This window comes from Tympanuchus pallidicinctus, unplaced genomic scaffold (genome assembly GCF_026119805.1).
Source record: "Tympanuchus pallidicinctus isolate F22 unplaced genomic scaffold, pur_lepc_1.0 scaffold3, whole genome shotgun sequence".
Taxonomy (NCBI): Eukaryota; Metazoa; Chordata; class Aves; order Galliformes; family Phasianidae; genus Tympanuchus; species Tympanuchus pallidicinctus.
The window spans coordinates 80,038,340-80,064,940 of NW_026294747.1; the positions used below are offsets into that span (position 1 = coordinate 80,038,340).

A 26,601-nucleotide genomic window follows, 5' to 3' on the forward strand; every position below is an offset into this window, starting at 1 on the left:
AAATTTCATTACAGTTCCTAACTGGATCTCTGGCAGTGAAGCTTCTTTGTTCTGATGAGGGCATGTGGAGGGAGAGACCTTTCTCTGCTCAGACTGCAGATGCTTTTGATTTCTTGGATTTTATCTCCAACTGATGAGTTCTTGGCTATGCTTACCTACATTTTTTGTATTCTTTTCTCTTCTTCCTTGACACATGCTATATGCCATTAGAGAGCAAAAAATACCGCTAGGACTTCTATTCTTAGTGTTGGTCCATTTGCTTTGTTGATTATCATTCTAACTGTCAAAGAAGTGAAATGCATTGCTTTGCAATACCCATGCTCCGCAGTACTAGCTTTCACATTGTTGTTTCCTTGACAGGTAGTAACTGTTTCTGTTTTTCCTCATGAATGCTTTATGTGTGATACAGAACAGTTCATGGTGACAGCTAAAACGCAGCAAGCAGCACTAACAGACATTTCTTAAATGTATTTCTTTGCCCTTTCTTCACATGAAGGATGCTAATAAGGGCTCAAGGCTCCCTGTATTAGTTGTTTTTATTTATTTATTTATTTTCACAGAGGTTTGAATCATTACTCCTTAAATATCTTAATACTCACATAGATATGAAAGGTGATAGAAAGTCTGGATACCTACTGGAAAGATTCTCTGATTTATTTTACAGCTTTGGCTTTAATATGTTACTAAAACCAGATTTCTTCTTTGGACCAAAACTAACATTGTTTCACATTTTGATCTACTTTACTGTAAATTGGAGGCAATGCACTTGAAGGAACTGAATGCTGTGTGACTGGCAAGGCAAGCATCAAATGGACAGGGAAAGGAAAAAGATGTAAGTGGTGGAGCAATCATTTCCCTCCAAGGCCCATTGATCCAGTCTATCCCGATCCCCCTGTCGGGCCTTGCTAACCTCAGGGGTTCACATCTCTGCCCTCGTCGTCCTTTAGGGTTCTAGTTAGAAGGTGTGGCTGAATGCACAACAGCTCACTTCTGACATTTATACCTCCCTTCCCTGAGCACCACAGCACAGGAGGTCATGAGTGGAGCAAGGAATTTCAGCTGTGGAGCTCTGAAACATGAACCTTAACAGGAATTGCAGGTTCCAGGGTAATAAGATTGTGTACTGCTCACTGAGTGCTGGAGAGCACAGTGAACTCAAAGCACCACTTTTTTGAAGAGGATATTTCTGACTCTTTCTGTTTCGTGTCTTCTTTACTTTGTCTCACTCTATCACACCAGAAAACCATGTAATAAAGAAATATAGGCAAATATCTTTCTTTCTCAATAGGAATTATGTGATTTATAGATGTACGAGATGATTCAAAAAAATTCTGAATATAACCATAAAAGTTTCCTGATGAAATCTTTCAGGCAGTAGTTCTCTCCTTTGAGTAACAAATATCTTTAAAAGTTACAAAACCAACACGGAGACACACACGTTTATATGTGCGCAAGTATAGAGATCTATACAATCTATTATAGTCAAAAGCTTACCTTTATTCCAGTACATGGATTAAATTACACTGATTGGATTTGACTGGAAAATTCTAACTGAATTAAATGAAGGCTGGTTTTATGTATGTATTTGCACACAACAGAAGACGTGTGCATGCATAAGACAAATGTATTTCAGTATTAAAATCTGTATCAACAAAGTCTTCGGTTATACAATGTTGTAAATGAACTGAGTAGTGATGGCCCAATGATATGATTTTTTTAAGCCAGAATTATATTTTCAGTCTCTTTTTAGGATGATAACATTTTAAGTATATTCTTATTGCCCATTTGTATACTAACTTCACCAAAAGCAAATTCAGTAAGAGGTAATGTTTACATATTTAATCCCTTTTCTTTTTGCTCTTTTCAAACAGAGATTGAAAGATTTAAAACAAAGGGAATTTGCTCGAAATGTGGCTTCAAAGTCATGGAAAGATGAAAAGAAACAGGAAAAAGCACTCAAGCGGCTCCACCAGCTTGCAGAGTTACGGAAACAGTCAGAATGGCAAGTATTTAAAATTTATACTACATTTTTATACCCTCTTCCCTCAATCCCAGAAGAAATCTTCAAATTTTTACTCCTCTACTCTCTACTGGACAGACATTGCATTTATTGTAACCTGTTTTCAGCTGTCCCCAATTCCTAATGTTCCTTTTCCACAAACCATAAAATTGAAAGTCCCTGAATTAATTACTTGCAATTTGAAGGCCTGTGTTTTACCCTCCTGTAACCAGTTATCTAATCTCTTGTGAACTGAGTGGTTTGAAGATGATTTTATATCACCATTTTATTTTATTAAAACTGACCTGAGTAGATAAGTATTACTGTCGTATCATTTTATAGTAAGTTAACATGAGAGGAAAAACACTTGTTAGCAAATGAATGCCTGGTCTGTGAATCATTTTCATTACTTTCAGTATATTGAGATTACTATCACCATTTTTTTTTCTGTAGACTAATGGAAGTATCATTATACAAATGAAAAACAAGTAATTAACTTACTTAATTAACCCAGTAGTGTTAGTTCTATTGATGAATACCACGATACAGTATGAAGTTTACACTAATAAAGCTTCACTTTGAGAAATCTCCCTTGTTTAATGACACTGAATGCTTCAGTAGAATAGATTTCTACCAGACCAATTACTTATGTTAATCTATGACCATAATGGGTTAAGTAGATAATTAAACTAGCGTCCTTTTAAATTCATATCAAGCTTACAGTACCTTAGAAATAATAAAATTCGGTGTTTATGATACACTCATTTTGGCCAATGTAATTGCTTTTGAAATTTCAGCTGAAATATAACAGTTTATTGCTAATGTATCACTTTTATGGTTACAACTCCATTTTCATACAGATCTACGAAAAAAAAGTAACGGCCTGAGGGAAGATGGCTTTATGTCTGTGTATCTGAAGATGTAGTTTCAGACAGACTGATAAGGTCAATAGAAATAGGAAGGTCTAAATGAGGCAGGAAAGGAACTGAGTCTGCTTATAGAAAGAACTAGGAGTCTAAAATCGATCACAAAGAGCCGGGAAGGACAGTGTTTGCTCTTCTTATTGGTAATGACAGATGGGTGGCGGACAGCTGGGATGTGATCTTGGCTGACGGGTCACACACCTGGCTGCTCAGGCAAGACAGAAGTCAGCCTTCCCAAGAAGTCTGCACGTGCAAACAGCTGTTATTGCCCCCAAGTAACGTGTCTCACATTCCAACAGAGTCCCTTGCAACATGCTAATAAAAACTGATAATAAAATTACTGTTAATCTGGTGCACAGGAAATTTGAAAAAATACGCTTACTTTGCTGTTCCAAGGGGACATTGCAAAGGCTCTCTTCATTCACTTTGTATAAGACAGAATTTCTTCTTGATCTACAAATAGAGATGGATTTGTATTCCCTGATGCTAAATTTGTGACAAATGCAAATTTATTATCAGAAGCGCATGTATAATCTCATATTCTGAGGTGAACCTACCCAGGGAGTCTTTATATTGCTCCCGCTGCTGGAGATAATGATTTTTTACAGTATGTCTAAACCGTGCCAGACTATTTATAACTTCTATGCAGATCTGGAAGTTGCAATTTACTTGCATCTGATTAAAATATTTTCTATTCTTAATCAAATTGTTTACTGATGCGGGTTCCTTTTTTTTTTTTTTTAATGAAAGTGAATTGTGGTACGGCTTTGATAGCAAATGTAGATAATGTAACCAATGAAATGCATGTTTAAATATTAATTAGAATAACATTCATGTGGTAGCTACATACATCCCTAATGGAAAAAAACAGAACAGTAGTTACTCCAATAACTCCATTCAGCTAGTCTTCTATTAAAAGCAATCAACAATTGCTTTTTTAACCACGCTTTTCAAGTTTTCTTAGAATAGGCTGATTTATTTTGTATTAAAGTACAAGAAAAGTAAAACACGGTCTTAACATTTGAGATTTTGGAGAAGAAGGAAAATTAATTGAAAGACAGTATGGAAGGAGAAAATATGACAAAGTCAAATGATAGTGATAATGAGAGTGCTGAATTTGCCATTAATGTTAATTGAACTCCACCTTTTGACCTTTCCCCCACCAATGTTTGGAGATAGTGTGAGCATTACTATTTCCTTGAATATTTCACAAAATCATGTATTGTGAAATAACATAAAGGTAAAATAATATTTTTTCATCAAAAAGAAATCATACCTACACAGACACACAAATTAAGCAGAATGTTGCCTTTTCTGTTATAGAGTGATTCTGCAGGTACAGAATATGAGTGGAAGTGCCTGTAAGTAACACTTTTTCTTACCAGACAGGTATTGTCTGTCAAGTGTGAGTTCTGTTTTAGTTTGGTTAATTAATTCAATGTTTTAATTTGCTTTCTTACAGCATTGCTGGAAGTGGACCAACACTTAAAGCCCCCAGATTAGTTGAAAAGCACCAATCACCAGATGCATTTTTCCCCTACAAGGGTGGCAAGGTCACAGCCAAATCTCAAAGCACCACCACAAGTACAGGACAAGCTATCTCCAGCAGCGTACTGGAAAAACAGCAGCTTATCATAAGCAGGCGCCAGTCACCTACTGCAAGACTCCACGTGCTTGGAAATCAAGTTTTACAAGTGTTCCCAGACAGTACCAGTGCTTCTCAAAGAGCAGGAGTGTCTTTCTCATTCTCTAAAAAAGTCCCTTTGAAGCTTGAATCCTCAGCATCGGTCTTCAGTGAGAACTCTGAAGAAGGAAATGATTATAGTGAATCTCCCAATCATAAAACAAAGCAAGTTCTTGAGAGCTGTCATTCTGGTATACATTTGGAAGAGGATGTAAAAGCAAGTCTAGATAAAGAGACACCAATTCCACAAGACCAAATGGATTTGGACAGCAGTGCATCAAGTCATGGAGCTGTGAAACTTAAAATGCTGAAAGAAAATGATAAATGTAATGTTAGAGAAATAGAAGAAGTCAGTGCTCATCCTTCACTTTCCAAAGTCAAAATGCAGTTCTCAAATTTGGATTTTTCAGGTTCAGTAAAAGCAACAGAACAAGAGAGCAAATTGAATGTGTCTGAGCAATTGTCGGAAACACTTATTTCACCTTCATGCCAAGCTAGCAGTTTCTGTATACAATCAGATACCTACAAGCACAGCAATGCACACCTCTCTGAGCTCCCCCAACAGCTATCACCTGAGCTGACATGTGCAAGCTACATTAATGACTGTCCTAGCATGGTAAAGAGAGAAGGATCTTTAGAGACTTCAGAAATTAAAAACAGGAATATGGAAACCCTTCCAAGGAAGACAGTGGTTAAAGAGGCTAAGCTCCAGGCACTGCCTTTCCTCCATGTAGTGAGCAAGGATGGCAACACTGCTCTGCAGTGGCCAACAGAATTACTTTTGTTTACAAAAACTGAGCCCTGTATTTCATATGGCTGTAATCCACTGTATTTTGACTTCAGACTCTCTTTAAATCACAGGGATGGTAAACAGCATGAAACAAGCAAAGAAGGCTGTAAAGAGCACTCTATAAATAAGACTGTGGATGAAAATGAACCCTCAGGTTTAATAAAACACAAGCAAACATCAAATGAACAAGATAATCAGTTGTTGAAACCAAAGAAGATGAAAGGTTCCCTAGATCCAAAAAAGGCCAAGCAAAAAGCTGAGTCAGACATAGGGAAAGAGATGAACAGAAATGGTCAAAAATACATTTCGGATTATTTGAATGAAAATATACCCAAAGTGCCTGTCTCACAAAAGGATTCTACCACAGAAAAAGATCTTCATACAACAATACTGAAAAGATCTTTAAGGCATCATTTCCATAGCTGTGAAAGAAAAAAACAGAGCATAAGAAATGAAAGCATTTCCTTTTCTGCTTTTATGGCCAGGATTAAAAAATCTAAGGCTGAAAAGTGTGATTTAATTTATTCTGAGGAAAAACATGAAACCCAAAATGGCTGCAGACCCATTCAGAATGTTGCCAGCTGCAGCAGTGACATAAGTGACAGTGGAAAAGATTCCGGTGGAAGTTTCCTTAGTTATAAATCTGGTTCAAATAGTAGGCATTCAGAAAATGAAGGATGTGAAAATTACTCAAGATGTTGGAGATTCCCATCTCCTCAAAAATCCTGCTCTGACAGACATTCCAGCTATTCTGATACTTCAGTTAGCAGCACAAGTAGCTACATGAACAGTTCCTCCAGTCCCACATTGAACAATCACAGCAGAAATAATTTGCTTTTTTGTTGCAAAAGAAAAACCAAGACAGATGAATGGCACAAATGTAAACACAGAAAGCACAACTGTAATTTCACTTCTGATGATGCAGATAAGGATTATCTTTGCCATACTAGATGTCACAGAAGTAGAAACTGCACACAGAGGGGCACAATTAAACATAAAAAATGTTCAAGACTTAAAGTTTTACAGCACAGAGATGGTTCTAAACACAGCAGATGTAGACACTGGCATTTTGGCAAAGTGCACAGTAGAAGTAGAAGCTACAATGACTCCAAAAGTTCTTCCACCACAGATTCAAGAAGCAGTGATCGATCATCTTGCAGCAGAATATCAAGAGAAAGCAGTGCAGGGTCTTTCTCAAAAGAATATGACAATTATGAGAACAAAACAAGAGAGGACACAGAAAGAGATTCTAACATCAATACAGGAAAAGCTGAAATTGCACATAATGAATCTCTGAATGGAGATAGCCAGTCAAAAGACTTTCCTACCTGCTCTTCAGAAACCTTAACAAAAGATGTATGTGGAAGAAGAAAGTCACTGACAGCCAAGTTACTGTTAGAAAGGGTGCAGTCTAAGAAAATCCAGGAACAACTGCATGATTCAGAGAGATTTTCAAACACGTTTGTTAGAGAAGTAAAGGATCCCTCACAAAGTCACTCTGAACTTCAGTTTTCGTCATCAGTAGATGATACAACGTTACCTTTGTCAGAGAAACTGCTAAACATTGGTGAAAATGACGTAGGGCAAAGTGGAAGTCCATTGGAAAGTAATGTGAAAAAAAGCAAATGCGACACTTCACAGATAACCCATGTTGCTCTTTCAACAGGCACTGATTATGATCACTGTCTTTTTAAAGACACTGTTCAGATAGGAACAGGCTATCAGAACCCGAGCATGAAAAGGAACGCAGCAATAAAGGAACAATCCAATCTCTTCATTAGTGAAGTGCAACCCTTTATACAAAACTGTGACCCAGTACCAAATGATTTCCCTGGTGCTTTTCCCTCTAAAAGATATTCTGTTGTTGCTAATTCAACAGAGACCAAAGAAGAACTACATGATGTGAACATGGACTCAAACTGGGCAGAAGGAAGATCAGACACTGTTTGTGATAATGCTATGCAGAAGTACAGTGATACAGTAGATGACCGGGAAGCGTACAGTAAATCCATCTCCCCTCCTTTAATGCAGCAGCCTATAATGTTCTCACCAGAGGAAGTAGACAAATACAGGTTGCTGCAGCTGCAAGCCCAGCAGCATATGCAGAAACAACTCCTGGCAAAACACCTGCAAGTTTTGCCTGCCCCAGGACCAGCTGCCTTCTCTGCAACACCAGCAGTTCCTGCCATCCCTGTTCAGCAGCACGCAACAGTCACCACCATACACCATACACTACTGCAACGCTTTGCAGTCTCAGCAGCTGTACACCCCCATGGCAGCCATCTCTCGTTTGCACACCTCCATCCCCTCTCTCAGGCACATTTTGCCCCTATATCACTTTCTCCGTTAGCACCAGCTCTCATTCCCACCCACCCTGCTCTGCTGACAGGACACCCATTGCACTTGGTCTCCACCACCCCTATTCACTCTTCCCCACTGAACTTCCCCCTACTGCCACATACTGCATATATCCCAGCCTTATTTGCACCGCAACTGAATGCAGCCACACCTCCTGCTATACACCCAAATCCCATTGTTCATCCATTATTCCAAGGGCAAGATCCTCATCACCATTCTTGCTCTAGCCAGACTCAGCAGTTACCTACAATAAAAGAAGTTTTCGGTGTTTCTAGCTATTTAAACTAGTCCTAATGATTACACCTTAGCTCCAAGGAAAAAAAATCTATTCACTGATCAATCACATATCTGAGGAGAAAAATCTACATTTTTACTGAGAGTCCAATGGTAAATTTGAAGTCCAAATTCTGGCTGACAGCATATGAATGTTTATTTGGTTCTCATATCACAACATAAAAGCAGTTTTGAAGTCTTGTGATACTGTCACAAGAAGAACGGGGTCTGCTAATATCATCCTGCAGGAGGTTTAGAAAACATTCTGAAGACTGTGACTGTCACTAGGAAGAGGACCACAGGATGTAGGCACAAAAAGACCAAGAATGTCAGCAATGTTGGGTGATTTAAAGTAGCATAATGTAAGGTAGTGCAATCTTAGTGCACTTCAAAGGCTTACTTTTCTGAGAGTGTAAAGGCAAATTTCATAGTTGGTCTGTTTAAGGTATTTCAGAATAAGCCAAAGAGAAAGCATTTGGGACCACAAGCACCTGGCCAAGACAAGTTCAAGAGACTCAACAGCAGTGGGTGATAAATTAATACTGGAAGAAGATGATCTTGGGACCATCTCAATGATACATTAATGATTTTATCACAGATATGTTGCTTTAACAGTGTAAAGGGGCTGCAGCCTAGCCAAAAGTACACAACAAAAATATTCCCTTAGTATAGGAGGCTCTTAGTTGGCACAAGCAGATTACTACTTTTGTCCTCCAGCCAGGCATACAAGAAGGCAGTAGAAGTAAAGCGATGAAGCCAAGCTCTTTGACACTGCCTGCTGTGGCTTTAGCATAAGATATTTCAGGGGTGGGGTGCAAGATCCCAAAGTTCCAATGCAGCTAGTGTTGGCCTTGAATCTTGGAGGTCCCTGGCCAACACCATAATATCTCTTTCTTGCCAAGCAAAGCTCTGACATGTGGAAGAATCTTGCCCAAAGTATAAACAACAAACAAACATTTCATCTCTTTCACAAATGGTCTCATGGTCAACTATACTGTGATTCTCATCATTTCAAGACATACTGAATCTAAACAAACATGCAAAATTTCTAGCATGACTTCCCAAGCACTGGATTAACAAACTGAAATCTTGAATCTCTAATGTAGGAATGCATTTACCTGACCATCAGGGTTAAGTGTGATTGAAATATCGAGGAATAATTGCATATCTGGAAATATGTGGGGGGCTTCAGCATTATTTGGATGGCACGCTTTGAAAATTTTTAAGTTTCTAACTAAACATTGGACACATAGCAAGAAATTATGATCATAATTATGGTTAGACTGCAGATCTGCTTCTCAATATAACTGGATAGTGATGAGTCAGACAAAAAATACTTACTTAGATTTGAAATATTGAAAATAATGCCAATTCCTTTGCAATAATGTAGTGCACAGTTGCTGATGTCTATTTTACATTCAATATAAAGCACATTAAAAACTTTTTGTGGATTTTATTCCATTATATTCGGCTATCTAAAGAAGCTGAGAAATATAATTGAAATTAGGCTGAGTATTTAAAATACAACTTGAGACCAATATTCTAACTTAATTTTAGTCAAACTAGATTGATCCACTGCGGTAAAATGGAAGTGTTTTAATTTCTAAAAGCAGCTCCTTCAGCAAGAACTGCTACTTTGTCAAACATTTCAAATGCGCTTACAAGTAGTGACTGCTTGTTTTGCAGTTGACTTTTAAAGTTAAAGGTTCACTGGATACTTAATATTTTAGCCACCAAATAAAAACTGTCAGGACAAAAAACTTTGGAGACCGAGTAGAAGAAAAACACTTTGTTATGATAAAAAGAGGCTGAAGAAACCAGCATCCTCAAATGCCTTTTTCATTGCATTCCCAGTTGATTTATTCATTTCATTTACAAAATGGGCTCATGGTATTTTTTGAGTTACTTCTCTTTGTTAATTTTCCTATTCTATTTGCAGGGTTCTTTTTCAAATGAAATTATTACTTCAGAAGTTCAGAAGTCAGAAATTTCTATAAATATACTAAAAATATATTATACTAAAAATATACTAAAAATAAATGTTCCCATAGTGTTAAAATCCTGTCTCTTTTTTTCTGGCTGAAAATATTCCCCAAATTAGATTTGAATGTAAATATAATTTCCATACATCCAAAACATCATTTTCTGGAAAACAACCTTACTTCATTGAATACAACTTATTGACTCTGAACATGACTACTCAATTCCTCAGACTGAATTCTCTCTCTAGTGGTTCACTTGTAGTTATATCTCTGTAGAAACACTTTGAATTGTATATTTAAATGGAGCAGGTCAACCTGTGCTCTGAGGCTGATTGAACTGCACCCCTATCACAGTTTCAGGGCTAACATCAAATAACTAAAAATATGCATTTCAAGCCCTACAATTTTTTATTTATTTTTTTTTTTAAATTTGCAGGCACAATTCCACTCCCACTGAAGATAAACCAACCACTCTTATTGTCTATAGTAGTTCACTTCAAGCTTAAGTGGATAACATTGAGAGAAAAAACTAGAAAGGAAAAAAGACAAATCTCATCTTACACATACACACTTATTTTTCATCCCTCTTTCTTACAGGCAAAATTACTACTGCAGAAATTGCTATGGCAAGAAACCTCATCAATTGAAATTTAACAGAATCCTACTTAGTAAACCATTTATGGGAGGCAAATACATTACTCTCACAGTACGTGCAATAAAATGGGAACCGAGTCATAGGATGTCCATATATCATTGCATATACCAACAAGGATGATCTCACAAGGTGAATGAAAAGACAATAAAAACTTAATTTAATTCATGAAGCAATGGGAATTATGATTTTGGTAGTAGTAGATGGAAAAAAACTGAGAGATTAAAAAGTGACAGAAACAGCACAGTAGCAAAATAACAGTCACTGACTACAACAAAGGGAATGTCCAATATAGTTCTTAGTACACAGAAGAGATTTTCTTGGAGAAATGTAATAAAAACATCAGCACAGCTGAGATGATGTATTTGCTGCCATATTTATTTTTCATCAGTAATGTACTTTATATACGTATAATTATTATTAAAAGCATAATTGAACCTGATGGTTGGAGCCATGCTTCAGTTCTGACTTTATTTACACTAATTTTTAGAAGAGTTATGATATTCTGGTGGCAAAGATATATATATTTCAAGTTAATAACCTCTTTTAGCTCGATTGTATATTCTTCTTGCATAATCCAAGGAAACAGATCACCCGCACTGCAAAAGTCTAATAACAGAAACGTTTGAAGTTCCATAAGGATGAAAGTTCTTAATTTTTATTTTATTTATTTGGTAACTGAGGTACTTCTGGAATACATTTAACATATTTGTTGTTCAAATTTGCATAAAAATGCCTTTGACCACATTGATTTTAAAACTGTTAAGTTTGTATTTAAAACTGGATAATACTCTGGCTAGTATAATATGTAAACTAGTAATTTTGTTTTGTATTCTCTGTATAAAGTGTTTTATATTATACAGTAGCTAAGTTAATTGCACTATTGTACACGCAATGCGGCTGTTATTTTTTTTTTTTTTTTTTTTTAGGTTATTCAAGGAATTCCTGGGAATGTAGTTTAATGCAATAATTTTTTTTTCTTTTCCAATAAAATGGCTTACTGGTATAAAGAGTGTCAGTCATGTATTTTTAATGTAAAGCATACCAAAAGGCAGCAACATAATAAAATGCAGAATGCTGCAAACATTCTGTATTTTAATCTAAGATTTGAAATGCATTTAATTCATCCCTGAAATTTCTTAGAATGTTTCCTAAAAATTTTAGTATGTGTTACAAAAGTGGGTTGTTTAAATGGAACTGAAAATAAATATTCCTTTAAAAAATTATTCTATGTGTTTCTTGCAAGTACTTTTAATTGATCAACATCCTCCTGTATACTTTTATGTACTGATCAGTTTATTTAAAATTACACTCATAACTCATTTGTTGGGTTCCCCAGATAATCTGTTTGAGCTATAATTCCCATTTCTCACGCAGAATATCCTTTGGGGAAAAAGCTAACAATAAGATCCAAGAATCAACTCTACTTTAATTGATTTTTTTTGAGCATTCTTCAAAATTTATCTTTGTCAGAATAACTATCTTCTATCCATGATATCCATTTTACTTTGCATTTTTCCAGTTTGCTTATTGAATACTTTTCTTCTATCTTTTATTTATATTGTAAGCTTTCTGATGAAAGACTTCAGATTTTCTCATATGTTTACAGACTTTAGCATCCCCAGCTACTGTTGTTTTACTAGTAATAATTCTAAGACTTGTTATAGCTATTAATATATAGGTTTGGAAGTTTTATATCTCCAGGTGAGCATAAAGACTGAGGCAATGGAAAAACATGAGTGTTGCATGGATACATGCTGTCTTTTGAGATATGGTGTGGCATATTCCATATTCCTTCAAGTCTATATGCATAGCCAGAAATAACTTGGCCAATCTCTGGGACAAACTCAGTCTGATGCGGAGCCGTCTCATGACTCAGGCATTCAAGAAAAATTTTGAAATCACAGTAATCAACAGAAACATAATCAACACTTGTACATAAAATGTACCCAATTCAATTGAGATTCTTCATCAAATACAGATTTCCAGTTGAGATCAGATCTCATATGTTTGTTGTTGAAAAAATTGTCACATTGTTTTTGACGAGGACATGATATGTGAGGAGAAAAAGTTATTTGCATTTCCCTTTTCCTGGTAAAGGTAGCTATATTTCCCAAATGGCAATGTGAGCACTTGTTCAAATAAGCAGAATTTGTCATTCACTTGAGCATGTTCTTCATCAGGTAAAACTCATTTTACTCTGAAAATCACATAATCTGGGCAAATAAATGTTACCCTTTGTTACAGTCTGAATCCCTGGTCTGTCTAATACCATGAGCTTAACCTGATATTGTATGTGTGCATGTGTATATCTATATCATGATTCATCTATGCAGGCCAAACCTACATTCAGGAAAGCTACTCCCTTCAGTATGAAAAACTAACATTTTACCAGACTTCAAATATCTTTAATCACCAGATGGAGAGATTTTATGGAGAAAACAAACACACATTTAAATTAAAAATAGAAGGCCCAACAAAGTTATTTAGAGACACTACAAAAGTAACCAAATCAAAACATAAACAAAAACCATACTTGTAGCTACTTAAGTTTCATTTCAGGACACTTTTTTTGCTTCTATTAAAATACTGTCAAAACATACTGTCAGTGTCCAGCTTTAGCAAGATCCAGGCATTGCTTATATTCCACAGGATCCCAATTAAGCAATGGATTTGCTCCTATAGATCCCATCTCCTCCTGGTGTGGGATGAAACTTTCCTGCCCTCTAAAGGCTTCTTGCAACTCCAAGGTGAGCAATTGGCACTTCTTCCAGAACTGTGCTGAGTACTGTAACTAGAATGCACCCAGTCCTTGGGCAAAGTCTAGGCGCTGTTATCACCTGGTCAGGCAGTACAGCAAAACAAAAGGCTGAAAAATCACTTAACTGCACTGGCTATAAACAACTTACCTACGGTGCAGATGGACAACGCTGATTTTAAAATATTCTATCTGCCCTCAACCACCACACACAGGTTTCAAACTGCACATTGCAACATTCATTTTCCTCTCCTCTCCCTTCTTTTCTCCTCTATTCTCTCAGGTCTCTCCAGTGTTGTATTTCACTGCTTAGTCCTATGATCAATCATATCAGCAGAGTTGCAGAGGACAATGAGCTTAAGGCAGAAGAGGAGAAGGAAAACGATGCACAACATAAGAAGGGAGGGTAGAAAATTATTAGGCTTATTTTCTTCATAGATTTTGTTTGAATGTCTGTGTCTCCATGCAATGTGAGCAAAATCATTTCCACTCTAGTGGGAAAGTCTTCCACTTCAGAAATTAAAGCTATTATGCAATATAAGCAACCTAAAATAAACTTAATACAGACATAAAGAATCACTGGGAGCACAACTCATTACTTCATTCCTCCTAGAAACAAAGCACAACCATAACATGTGAAGGGATAACAGGGAAATTGCAAGTCAGTGAATTGTCTTGCTGAGATTGGGGAACATTGATGTCATGTTCTTGAATGTTTCTCTGCCCCAGGGCTAAAGGAAATTAATTCATGAACATTTCAGGTCAGACATACTCTCCCTGTATCCAGTACCATCAAGCTCAGCCTTAAGTTCAACACTTAATCCATCTATCAATGTATAACAGCTTTACAATACTTTTCATTATCATCAATTAAACACATTATTTTCCTTATCAGAAAACACAGAAAAACACAAATAGCCGATTACAGAAATTACATACAGAAATAAATCTGCAGTTATAGTAATGAGGATTTATTCTAAATAGCTACTGCTTAAGAGTGACCAATACGTTTTGTGAACGTACTTAAAAGAGCCCTTCACTGAGAAATCAAACTGTAAATACATGACTGCATTAGAAGAATCAGGCCAAACTCTTTTTTATGACCTAGCTATAAATCCCTCAAAATAAAGATAAGGGGTAAAAGCTGGATAGACTTGCATGAAGCAATGTAAGCTGTTCTGCTGCGTCTTAAGTGCACATCTAGAACTCCCATTGCACACAAAAATCAATATTTCATTCTTATGAACCAATAAACTTTTTTGACCAAATACATTTTCCATTTGTAAATCAATAAATTAAATATATTTATCAATTTTTATATAAAACTGTTCTGTGTACTCCAAGCTGAGTATGTGTGTAAATCAGCAACACTAATAAATAAATCACTGTGAATGAAACAAACCAATTAGTTTCAGACAGCTATAAAACTATTTCTATGTAAAGCAATATGTTCTACACAACAATTCCTGAATTATGTTCCGCTTTTTCTTTTTTTTTTTTTGCAAATAATTTATGAATTGATTGCATTCTACAAGTCCCAGTAAGAAATCCTGCAGAATTTAATAGAAATAATTATATATGTTCATATCTGTGTTTGTGTGTCTTCTTAAGAACAGTCGGATTTAATAGAAACTTCTACACCTGACAAAGAATCCAGTACGTAAATCAGACATAATTACTCTGTATTCCTGCCCCTTCACCCCCCTCCTCCCCTTTTTTTTTTAAATGGAGTTTTTTTCATAGTGAAGGAACCATAATCAACAGTTACATGGCTCCACTGGTGAAAAATAACTGCCAATCCAGAAATTCTTTTTTTTCTGTTCCTTGCACTTAACAGGTGTACGTTTCTGAGGTAATGCTTGTCTGTGAGTTGTCCACATTGCTACAGAGAAGCCCGACCTTCATCATGGAAGGAGAATGCACTAGAAATGTTTGAGTTGAGGCTCAGGACTGCAGGTCTGCAAATCTCAAAAAGAAAGGAAAGAACCAAATTGGGCTAAAATTTTTGAAAGTTAAGATTTTACACCTTACCACTCTACATAGAAACATGTTCATACATGCTTACACGACGAAGTCCTCCGTGTTTCACTGAGCAATTATACCTACAAGTCACAGCTCTTTTCAGAAAGGAATATGGTATCAATACCAGACAGATTGAGAAGCCATACTTTCTGAAATATCTCATTTTAAGTCCCATTCCATTTTTGTGTTTTCTTTCCACAGGAGTGGAGAGCATATGGATTTGAATTTGGAGATCCTACTTAAATGCTAATTTTTTAAATTTAGGTTTCCAATGCATACAGTTGGATCCAAGGATAGATATCCAAGTCTTAAGAATTTATCTCTTAAAACATACAAGTTTATGCTAAATATTATTAATGTTGCTATCTCTTAACTGGGACAAGTTTCTCACTTGCACAGAAGGCCTGGATATTTTCTGTCTTATAAACAATATGCAAACAAGACCTGGAATACAAAGGAAAGATTTCAGAACTTTATTATGTCTCTCTTCCTGAGACAGCTTAGAAGCTGTCTGTAAAACAAAACAAAACAAACAAACAAAAACTATCAAGTGAGATGATTCTTAGTCTAATTTTTAGTTTGCCAGTAATATCTTGAAAGTTTTCTGTGATTTGAAATACTTAATTCTTTTATAAATATAATCTGTAATTATAGTACTGATATCTACTTCTGACATAGTGCAGATTTAATCCTTAGTAAAGTGCTTATATCTCATGAGTATCTCTCTTTCGGTTATGTTCTGTAACTCTAGTTTTTCAAAAGCTGAATTCCCTAGTTTTATTTTTCTTAAATAATGTGTTAGATAAGCAGTTCTTATATGATTTTTATTGAAAATTATATGGGTCAGGGTGAATTATAATGTAATGATTATAAGGTTATGATGAAAGCTTATGACTTGAAAATAATTGTCTGTCATTCCAATGTCATTGGCTCCCACTTGCTTTTCACAAGAGAAGGCTCTCAGATGCTAAGGGCCTGGAGTGCCAAACTGGCAAAGCAGAAGGAAGCAAATGAGCACGAGGGTTGCCTGTGAATTATAAAGGTGAAAAGAGAGGACATATGCAAAGTCTGAATAACAGTGTTGCATTCATGATACTTGGAGAAAAGGGTGCAGAAAACACCAGGAAAAGGTTAGGTTCGTTGTAGACATACCTAGTCAGGTTTGCAAGCTCAAATAGAACCTCAGATGAGTACCTATAATTAGTGATGTTGACAAAATGAAGTTGATTAATTTCTGGTAGGATTTTTTTTTTTTTTTTACCAGTGGCAGGCTCTAACTCTGCCGTGGGTTTTTGACAAACCGTTGACAAACTTTTTCAAAAATGATTATCTTTTTTTTTTTTATCTGCTCTCAGTCCAGCCTTAAGACAAAAAGGTTCAGATAAGAATGAAAATTAATGGACTGCACAAGTGTTTCAAGAAGTACACAGAAATATGCTTAGCTTTTGAGTGAATGTTAGATCACTCCTTACTCTTCTTGATGTGATCTGCTTATTCCTACATTGGGAATATTTGAAACAGCAGCTTACGGTGTAATTTTGAGCAGCCACAAGCAAACAGCATGAAACACTTCCACTTGGGAAAGCTGGTTAACTTGGAATTAAGAACAGGGGAAATGAGTCACAGTTCCATTCAAAGCTGAAGAAACTTGTATGTTTGGTGAAAATTTACTCTAAATGATGACTTAATAATGTGTTAAGTGGAAAAAAATGTAATGTTAAGAAACTCCCAGACTGAAAACTCTGTTGGGTTTAACTAGTATTTTTTTTAGGAGATAAAGTTAACATCTTTTTCAGACAAACAGCCAAAGAATGAAAAACTGCAAGGAAAATTTTAAAAAATATCATATTTTTATAACACATCAACATATTTGATAATGTTTGATATATATATGGTCCAAAGCAACCAGGATGGCTTTCACAAGGTTCTTCCTAGCTTTTGTTACCAAGTTCTTCATAGAAAAGTTCATAGAATCACAGAACCACCAAGGTTGGAAAAAACCTCTCAGATCATCCAGCCCAATTCTCCACCTATTACCAACATTTCCCACTCAATCATGTCCCTCAATACAATATTTAAACACTTCTTGAACACCTCCAGGGACAGTGACTCTACCACCTCCTTGGGCAGCTTGTTCTAGTGTTTGACCTGTCTCAGAGAAGAAGTATTTCCTAATGTCCAACCTGAATCTCCCCTGGTGCAACTTGAGGCCATTCCCTCTAGTCCTATTGCTAGTTACATCAGAGAAGAGGCCGGCTTCCCCCTCACCACAACCTCCCTTCAGGTAGTTTAGAGCAATGAGGTCTCCCCTGAGATTATCAGCATGTTTCTGTATGACAAAAACCTTTATTTACCTTTACCTTTAAAATCCTTCTTGAACTCTAAAATTCGTTTCAATTGTGGTATAGAATTCCTGTTACCCACGCAACACAAATCCTTTCTGTCTGCACAATTGGAGCACTTCAATCATGTCAAATCTCAGACAAACCTGATCAAATCCAGCAAACACAATTACTGAAAGTCATACAGCGTTTTCCCTTGTTGCTAATTCAATAAATAATTGGATTAAAAATGTTCTAAGGTCTGCAGTTGGAAGAAAAGAGTCACATTATTACCACTAGTATATTTTCAAAGCACAGCAGAGATATTTAGCAATTAGTTCTCATCGCAGGCAATTTAGGCTTTTTGATCTTTAGGTTAGAACACATTGGCTAACGTACAACTTCATCGTTATAAAAAAATCTCAAGGGTTTCTCGGGAAATTGACTTTAGAAACTCCTGTTATATAGAGACTTGACTAGAAGGATCAGACTTGTTTAGACTTGGTAAGTCTCCTTGGCAGGTTGGAAAACTGAAAACATTGTATGAACTTACATCACAGTCCTATATGACAGCTCATGTTAGAAAAGCTGTCCTGAAAATAACTTCTTAGAATTTCTCAGACCTGCATGAATCCCAGAGTTAATTCACCATGCAATATTCCCACTGAACAGTTTTCAAGACTAGGAAAGACAATAAGTACCCCATTCTTACTTCATGAAGAATCTTAAAATTGAGTGAAATAACTTCTTCATCTTATACTCTTTGATTTTGAGCTTTTAAATTTCCTAAGATTAGTCAGTTCTGGGTCTATGTCTCACCTGTACTGAGGGCTGCACATGTGGAAGCAGCACTCATGGTGAGGTCTCACAGCACAGAGGGGCAGGATCACCTCCCCATTCTGCTGACCACACTACTTTTGATGCAGCCCAGGTTGGATTTCTGGGTTACAAAGGCAACACTGTTGGCTCATGTCTAGCTGCCATCCACCAGTATCACCAAATCCTTTCCAGCAGTACTGTGCTCTAACATTACATCCCCTAGCTTGTACTTTTAGTGGGCATTGCCACGACCCACATGCATGGCCTTACACTGGGATTTGTTGAACCTCATGAGGTTCACCTGGGCCCACTGCTTAGCTCGTCTGGGTTTTGCTGAATGACATCCTATCCTTCAGGTGTTTTAAAAACACAACATAGGTTGGTGTAAACTGAAAACTTGCTGAAGGTGTACTTGATTCCACTTGTAGATGTCATTGATGAAGATATTAAAGACCATATAAGGAGTTGCTTATTAAATACCTACCTCAGCCATCCAATAGACCTGACATCTCAAATACGGGTAGTTTTACCTGCATTGCTTTATGAGAGAAGTGTAGAATTCTTTGCTAATATATAATTTGTGAATTATATAAGTACATTTTTAAGCAGCTCATGAGCAATTTAAGAAATGAAAAAGGCTATATTTAAATTGACTATTTGCTTCACATTATTTGCTCAGTTCAAATAATTCAATTAAGTTCTTACATACATTTGCATGCAGCATCAAAACGTAAGCCAGATTCACTTGTGGCTTTTATACTTGCATTGCTTTTCTTTCTGCCCATGCAGATTGAAGTACTTTCTTCATCAGACTGTTTCACTTCAATTTTCTGTTAGATAGTATTAAATAGTCATTAGTACATCACACGGACTTTTGATACAGTGCCTGTTCTTCAGAAGCTTCAGCAGCTGGAAATGAATGAAATATGCAGCAATGAAACATTCCAAAAGATTTTGTCAAATAAATGTGTGGGACTATCCTTCCTCCAGGTTAAAAAATATATATATATCTAATAACAAGTACAGATAACACAATATCCAGTTTCTTTCCAAACAAGTCAAAACCAGAACTTTCACAGAGTCACAGAATCACCAAGATTGGAAAAGATCGACAAGATCATTCAGTCCAACCATCCACTTATCATCAGTAGTTTTCACTAGACCATGTCCCTCAACACAACAACCAATAAATCTTCTTCTGATAAAAGTAATTAGTACAAATAATTGCATTATTCAGATCACTGTCTTTACTCTGTGACAAGCTACTAAAGCACCTGCATCAAGGCCTGAGCTCTATGAATGAGTGTGATAGTCTGGAGGACCTAACATGATGATATAGCATGATTTCTCATGAATCATGAATTCAGAAAAAAAATCTATGATAAAAAAAGACAACCCTGCAAGAGACATCTCTCATCCCCAGTTGTTCATCTCTGTGCTCTTGCTGACCCCAGGAAATAAAAGGAAATAAAGACTTTTGCCATGATGTCTCATATCCTTCTCTGGGAAATGAATGGTTCTGGGAAATGTGATGGCAGATGCAGACCCCAGGGAAGGCAGGAGACCTGGAGCAAGACCATCCTTCAGCAGGGTAAGCCAGGGAAAGCTGCCAGGCTGTGGCTGAGAGGAGAAATGCACTAATAACGATGGCTATGCAGGTCCACTTTCAACGGGAAGGGCTTTGACAGGACAAGGGGAAAACAGCCTTAAATTGCATCAGAGGAAGTTTAGGTTGGATATCAGGAAAAACATCTTTACAGAAAGGATTGTTCAGCACTGGAATAGGCTCCCCAGGGAGGTGGCTGAGTCACCATCCCTGAGTGTGTTTAAAAACCATTTGCATGTGGTGCTCAGGGACGTGAATTAGCAGAGGATTGTTAGAGTTAGGGTAGTATGGTTAGGTTGAGGTTGGACTCTATGGTCTTTAAGGTCTTTTCCAACCTGTGCAATTTTATGATTCTGTTTTTTAAGACTTAGTCTGGCTCAGTAGAAAGAAACACAGCATGGAGACGTCTAAGTAGCCTATGAAAGCAAATTGCCCTTCAAAAGACAGACAGATCACTTCAAACCCCTCTGGTTAATGTAAGCTGCTGTGATTAAATGAACATGAAGAGGCAGTGTAAGGGAAGGAGAACTCTCACATCCATATAAATTCACTGCATGCATGCAAATCAGGGTTGCTTGCTATAAGTCCATATTTTATGGGTATAGTCCTTTTCCTATACAGAATTTCTACTGCATGGGTCTGTTCAAGTCCATGAAATAATCTGACCTGAAAATCTTATTTTGAGAACTAAATAACTTCAGATTACACTGGTAATGAAGAGCTAATTAAGTAACCTAAAGAGCTGATAATAAACTGGGTACAGCTGTACTAGATGGCGTGGGTGCCAAGATGGAGAGGAGTTTCACACACAGAACAGGAGGATCATTATGCCTTTCTTGGAAGAACAGAAACAGTGACTGGATCTGGCATCTATCTATAGATATCTTCAAAGCATAAGCCTCTAAGCCATAATAGTTAGTGCCTGAACATTAAAATTTCTCAGGTAGCTGCTATCAGGAACCAACAATTCATTGAAATGTGCTCAAAGCATCTATTACTCCACATGAACTGGCATTATGTCTCCAAATAAACACATAAACTGCTGGAGAGATGACAAAGGAAATACATCCATTGTATGCAAAATTGTTCTTCCCCACTGTAGTTCTTAAAGCACTTCTTTGACATTAGTTCTAACTTGTAGCTGTCCAATTCCAAGAAATACATCCATGGGTTGTACCACCCATCCAGATCTTCCAAAGACTTCAGAGTAGTGATGTTTTCAAGAAAACAACCTGTGATCACAACGTGAATGATATACAGAAAGAATACAAAGTTATTCATGATGTGTCTTCAATTTGATCCCTTTTTATATCACGGTTTTTGTAAGAGTAGCCAAACGTGTACAGAAATTTAAAGATTGATGTAATTAAAACATTTCTATGCAGATCGTGTCACCTGGAGACAAGCTACACAAATTATGCTCTTGTACAGAAGACGTTCCACAGATTCATTCTTTTCTGCCCATGCAGTTTCCATACAGGCCATCTGTACTGGGTTTAGGTTTCTAGTGGGCAGGATTACCATTTTAATACTCATCACACACATGCCACGGAAACATGAAGATGGAAAGGTACCTCCTGTGCTCCTCAGAAATAACACATTCTTTATTTACATAGATATTTAAATATCTGGCCCAGAAGAGCTGTACTTATAGCTTAATAACACTTTGCACTGGTCACCATCCAGTTCCCAAACCACAGTCTTACAGCTTATCATAGAATCATAGAATGGCCTGGGTTGAAAAGGACCACAATGTTACTCTAGTTTCAACCCCCCTGCTATGTGCAGGGTTGCCAACCACCAGACCAGGCTGCTCAGAGCCACATCCAGCCTGGCCTTGAATGGCTGCAGGGATGGGGCATCCACAAGCAAATGTCACAAAACACAAGGACACCGACACAAAGAGCACAATAACACTATTTGATAGAGGGAATTCTCATCTGCAAAACACTATTTTTCAACACAGGCACCAACATTAATTGTGTACTGTCTCCAGTGATGAACAAGAGCCTGCATGCTGCACTTGCAGAAACGTGGACCAGCGGAGGTGGCACTGCCATTGTTGCCACTGCTGAAACACACCAGCCACTGCCTCACTGTGCTCACATCCACGGTTCAGCCCCAATAAACATTCAACAAGTGTCAGTGAATGTCAGTATCTCTCTCATTTCTTTGTCTCTCTGCCTTGGCAAATGCAATTGCGCAGCTCCTTCCTAAAAATGCCTCCAAACCTGAGCCAGAACTGCTTGCCCCATTGACACTTCAAAACACAAATGAACAAACAAACCCTAACATTATCATTTTGACACAACTAATAAGCCTGGACTGTGTATTAGACATGGTCATGGAGTCATGCTTTCAATCCAACTAGCCATCAACACACATACCTCTGGTGTAGTCTCTCACTCCCAAATGTAAGTAGTCACAGTAAAAAAGGACTCAGCACTTGAGATGTATGCTTATGTAGAATGCCTGTTTCTCTCACACTGGGTCTTGGGGCCCAAGTTACTGCTACTACAAATAGGTTTCTGCAATAGAATCATTTAGAGTTTTATGTTTTCTATTCTATACCATATCAGTCCTCCAAGTCAGGCACATATACTTGTACATTTGATGACACTGAATGTATGCATACAGCAAATATAAAATTTACATTATGTTAACTGATCACATGCAGGCTTTGGTAAGCTTCTTTCCTTCTGCTAATCCCACATATTTCAGTGAACCTCTGGACTAGTTCACAGCTCATTGCAAGTCCTAGACCAGACTGATATACATCTCATATACCTCCTATATCTGAAAGTATAAACAGACTTTTCTACAACATCAACAATAAATCAGATGATGTGTTATAATTAAAAGAGTTTGCATAAATTGATGGGTGGGCAGAATATTTTCCATTGCCTTCTTTGATTTTGAGTCTCAATAAAATAAAAATTATTCATGTTTATCCATATTATCTGACAGATTACAATTGTCTAATGTGTTTTAAACCGTGTTCAAGGCTATTTGTGCTGTAAATGGCAAAAATTGGCAGGAGAAAAGTCACTGACATCGTAATAGTGCACGGGAAAATATTAAGAAAAAGTTGTATTTCACTGACATAAAAAATTATGTACAAGGAATTCCAGAATTTAGAACTCCCTTTTAAAAGGAAGAAGACAAACTGGTAAATTCTCAGAAAAATCTTATTGATAATGCTTTTAGCACTGAGGAAGCAAGAACTGCAAAAACCAACATAGGTAAGCAAGAAGATTCCTGGCATGGTGATAGCAAGATCATAGGAACTCATCTGAAGCACTGGTGTTTGGATACTCAAGTTCCATTTCATTTTTTGCATCAGCAGCCAAACCTGTGACAGTGCCCTCATGCAGTGCCCGTGCTTTTGTCTCTGCAGCCATGACTTGAAAGATAAGATCTTAAATTTCATTCTGCTTCATTCTGAAGCCTACTACCAAAAGCTGTAAAAAAATTCACTGGGTATATCCTTTAAAACAAAAAGATGCAAAGAGGAAGAGAATGAAAAGGCTTTGTTGAAAAAGAAAGGAGTAATAAAAATATCTCCTTCTGTTGCAATTTCTTTCCCACCAATGGCACACTGCATGAAATTATGGGTTATTCCTGTTTCCTTATTTAGCTTGCAGCAGAGTGCACTGAGCTGTTCTGTGTCACACTGAAGAGTGTTGTACCTGTAGGACGGCACATGTAACATGATTCAAGGTGGCATTTTCATCTAGGCTCACTGCTACTGTTTCAGACAAGCATGCAGTAATTACAGAATATTTAAGCTTTACACATAAGTAGTACAGTCTTGAAAGTAGTGAGGGGAAAAAAAATAAAAGGGGGAAAGGCAGAGAGTAAAGACATTAAGTCATTACTACTTAAGACATTACTAACATCTGTTTTTTATGAAATTGGATGGCCAGTTTGACATCCTTCTTTATATTGATGTTCATATAGTTCTCTAATTTCTTAGAAAACATACAGAACAAGATGCCAAAGACAGAACCCATGGAAGTCTGGCCAAAGTTGCAAAATTTTCCAGCATTTTGCCACTACACACAGGACAGAACGGAAACTCTTCTATGAGTGGACAATGGTAACAAAGTCAACACCAACAACACCTCCAGTCACAATGAAAGAAACTGGGTTTTCAAAACAGTACTTCATTTCTGACAGGCAACATAAGAACTGATTTTCAGACTGCTCTTTACAAGCAAGCATTTGCAGTAAGAAGCTTCTGAGGAGCATCGCCGCGTAAGCATGAAAGTTGGACCAAATCTTTAACTCTGCTTATTTCTAAATTTGTACTTCATCTCCTGCATACATAGTATGGAAAAAGTAAGCTTTTAGCACAGAAAAGCTCTACTGACAATTCTATAATTTTCTGTTTATACTCTCTGGTCCACTTTGTGACGCTGTTACCCACAACCAGAGAGAAACCTAGAAGACCAGGAGCAGTCTGGCTACTGATTCCCACTGTCATGTGGTTGGGGCTATTACAATACACTGCACATTACAATTTTGACAGAATATAAAATTATACATGACTCAGGGAAATAGATCTTAGATGACATTGGAGTCATACCTAGAGGTCTTAGTGGAATGAAGCATAATGTCACATGTTCTGTTGATTTCTGTCCAAGCAGCATTACGGCATAAGAAGTAGAACAACTTTTTGTCTGAACGCTTCAGTAATGGCTGTTCAGAGCCTGAGGCATAGACTGAGGCTGCTAGGAGTCTGACAAAAATAAATAAATCTTGGGAGAAAAAAAAAGAGTATCACAGAACAGACCCCAAAACAGATTTTGACCCAATAATCTCACATCCAAAATTGTGTACTATTTCCACATAAGCCAACAGACAAGTACCTAAACTGCTGCTAGCTCACATTATCCTTTAAAGAAAACTGAAGCTCTGTAGGTATAATTTTTTTTTTTTTTTTAGCATTCATTACTCTTTCCTACTTTTTATAACAGTTTGAATATATATATCTGGAACAATGTAAAGACAGTACTGGTTGTCATGGAGGAAAAAAAAAATCCCCATTGTATGGATAACAATCTAATAAAATAATCATACAAATTCTTTTTAGTTCTTTGTAACATAACTTCTTCCCCTCTATTAAATAAGCTACATAATTATTAGTATTTTTCCTTATACAGATTATAAGCACTATAGAGAAATAAGTATAACAGAAGTAAAACTACAAAATACAGTCATATCAACAAAATTTTATGTTTCTGGTTCTGCTGGGAGCCATAAGGAGAATCATTCCTATTTTGCAATTCAGCTATTGAGATAAGAAATCTCCTTCCTAATGGGGTACATATTTTTTACTAAATATATTGTATTTTCTATTAGTAAGAAATTCTGGTAATTATTTAGACATAGAATGACAGAGGATATAATTTTAGGACAGCTGAATCTCCAAGAATCTATGGAGATTAAGAAGTATACTGACAAAGACTTTAACGACAACCAGAAATCCCAAACCATTTTTTATCTTATTAATTCTAATGAGAAAAAAAAAAATCTCATTGGAGAAAAACTTCCGGAAATAAAGATATGATTATACTTTTGAGGCAAAGTAGACAGTCAAGGTGAAGATCAAAACTAGGATCAAACAAATGTATTACATCTTAGAAGTACCCAAAATACCTATTCTTAATTGTGTTGTACTATCTACTTACAAAGACAAGGATTTGCTCTCAAGAGGAAACATGGATACGCTGAAAGCTGCCTAAGTAACTACACCACAAAGATGCAGTGATCATCCTGATGAACTACTAGTACAAATTTGTGTACCACCAGGCCAATAAGTGAGTAATTCTCTAGACTTTTGTTTAAACAAAAAATAGAATGTTGTTTACCAACAGTAACATGAATTTACTTCCTATTATTTGATGCTTTATTTGGCACTGAAAAAATTCATGGCATTTTGATGGTCATCTATCAGTAGAATGTTAATAGCCTGTAAAAATAAAGGTAGACAAAAAAAAGCTTCTATGATATGTGGATTGCATCCTGAATTTCTCTGCCATTGCACTGCTTTTTGGGAGTCCTTTGTTCTATTTGGCTGTGGCAAGGACTGAGCACTTGGTCTTCTGAAGCTACTCAGGCCCCCAGTTAATTTCACTCAAATGTAAGAGTGGCTGAGTACACGAGGATCAAACCTTTCAGCACTAGATGGATGGAAGTTGGCTACCTGTAAGCTTGAGGCTGAACTCCAAAATGTTGGTTATGTCTTCTCATGAAAGCTGATGCTTTAGGAAACAAGTAACAATTTCTGCATTTTCTTGGTTTTTATCAAAAACAGGTACCCTTGCTGCTACACACTGTTCAAAATACAAATGATTGTCAAACACACTATGATTTTTTTTTAATCTCTCATCCTCTGCACGGCTGTGGGAT

The 26,601-nt window shown here is 36.7% G+C and overlaps 1 protein-coding gene across 1 annotated transcript in view; it reads left to right on the plus strand.

Annotated features, from left to right (window-relative positions):
* ZNF804B (zinc finger protein 804B) overlaps nucleotides 1–12,024 on the plus strand; it is a 29,712-nt gene extending 17,688 nt beyond the window's left edge. Inside the window, exons 2-3 of the mRNA XM_052692307.1 lie at nucleotides 1,872–2,002; nucleotides 4,385–12,024. Of these exons, the coding sequence (XP_052548267.1) occupies nucleotides 1,872–2,002; nucleotides 4,385–8,042 (3,789 nt within the window). The 3' untranslated portion in view covers nucleotides 8,043–12,024. The remainder of the gene's footprint in view (nucleotides 1–1,871; nucleotides 2,003–4,384) is intronic.
* Nucleotides 12,025–26,601: the final 14,577 nt, after the last annotated feature.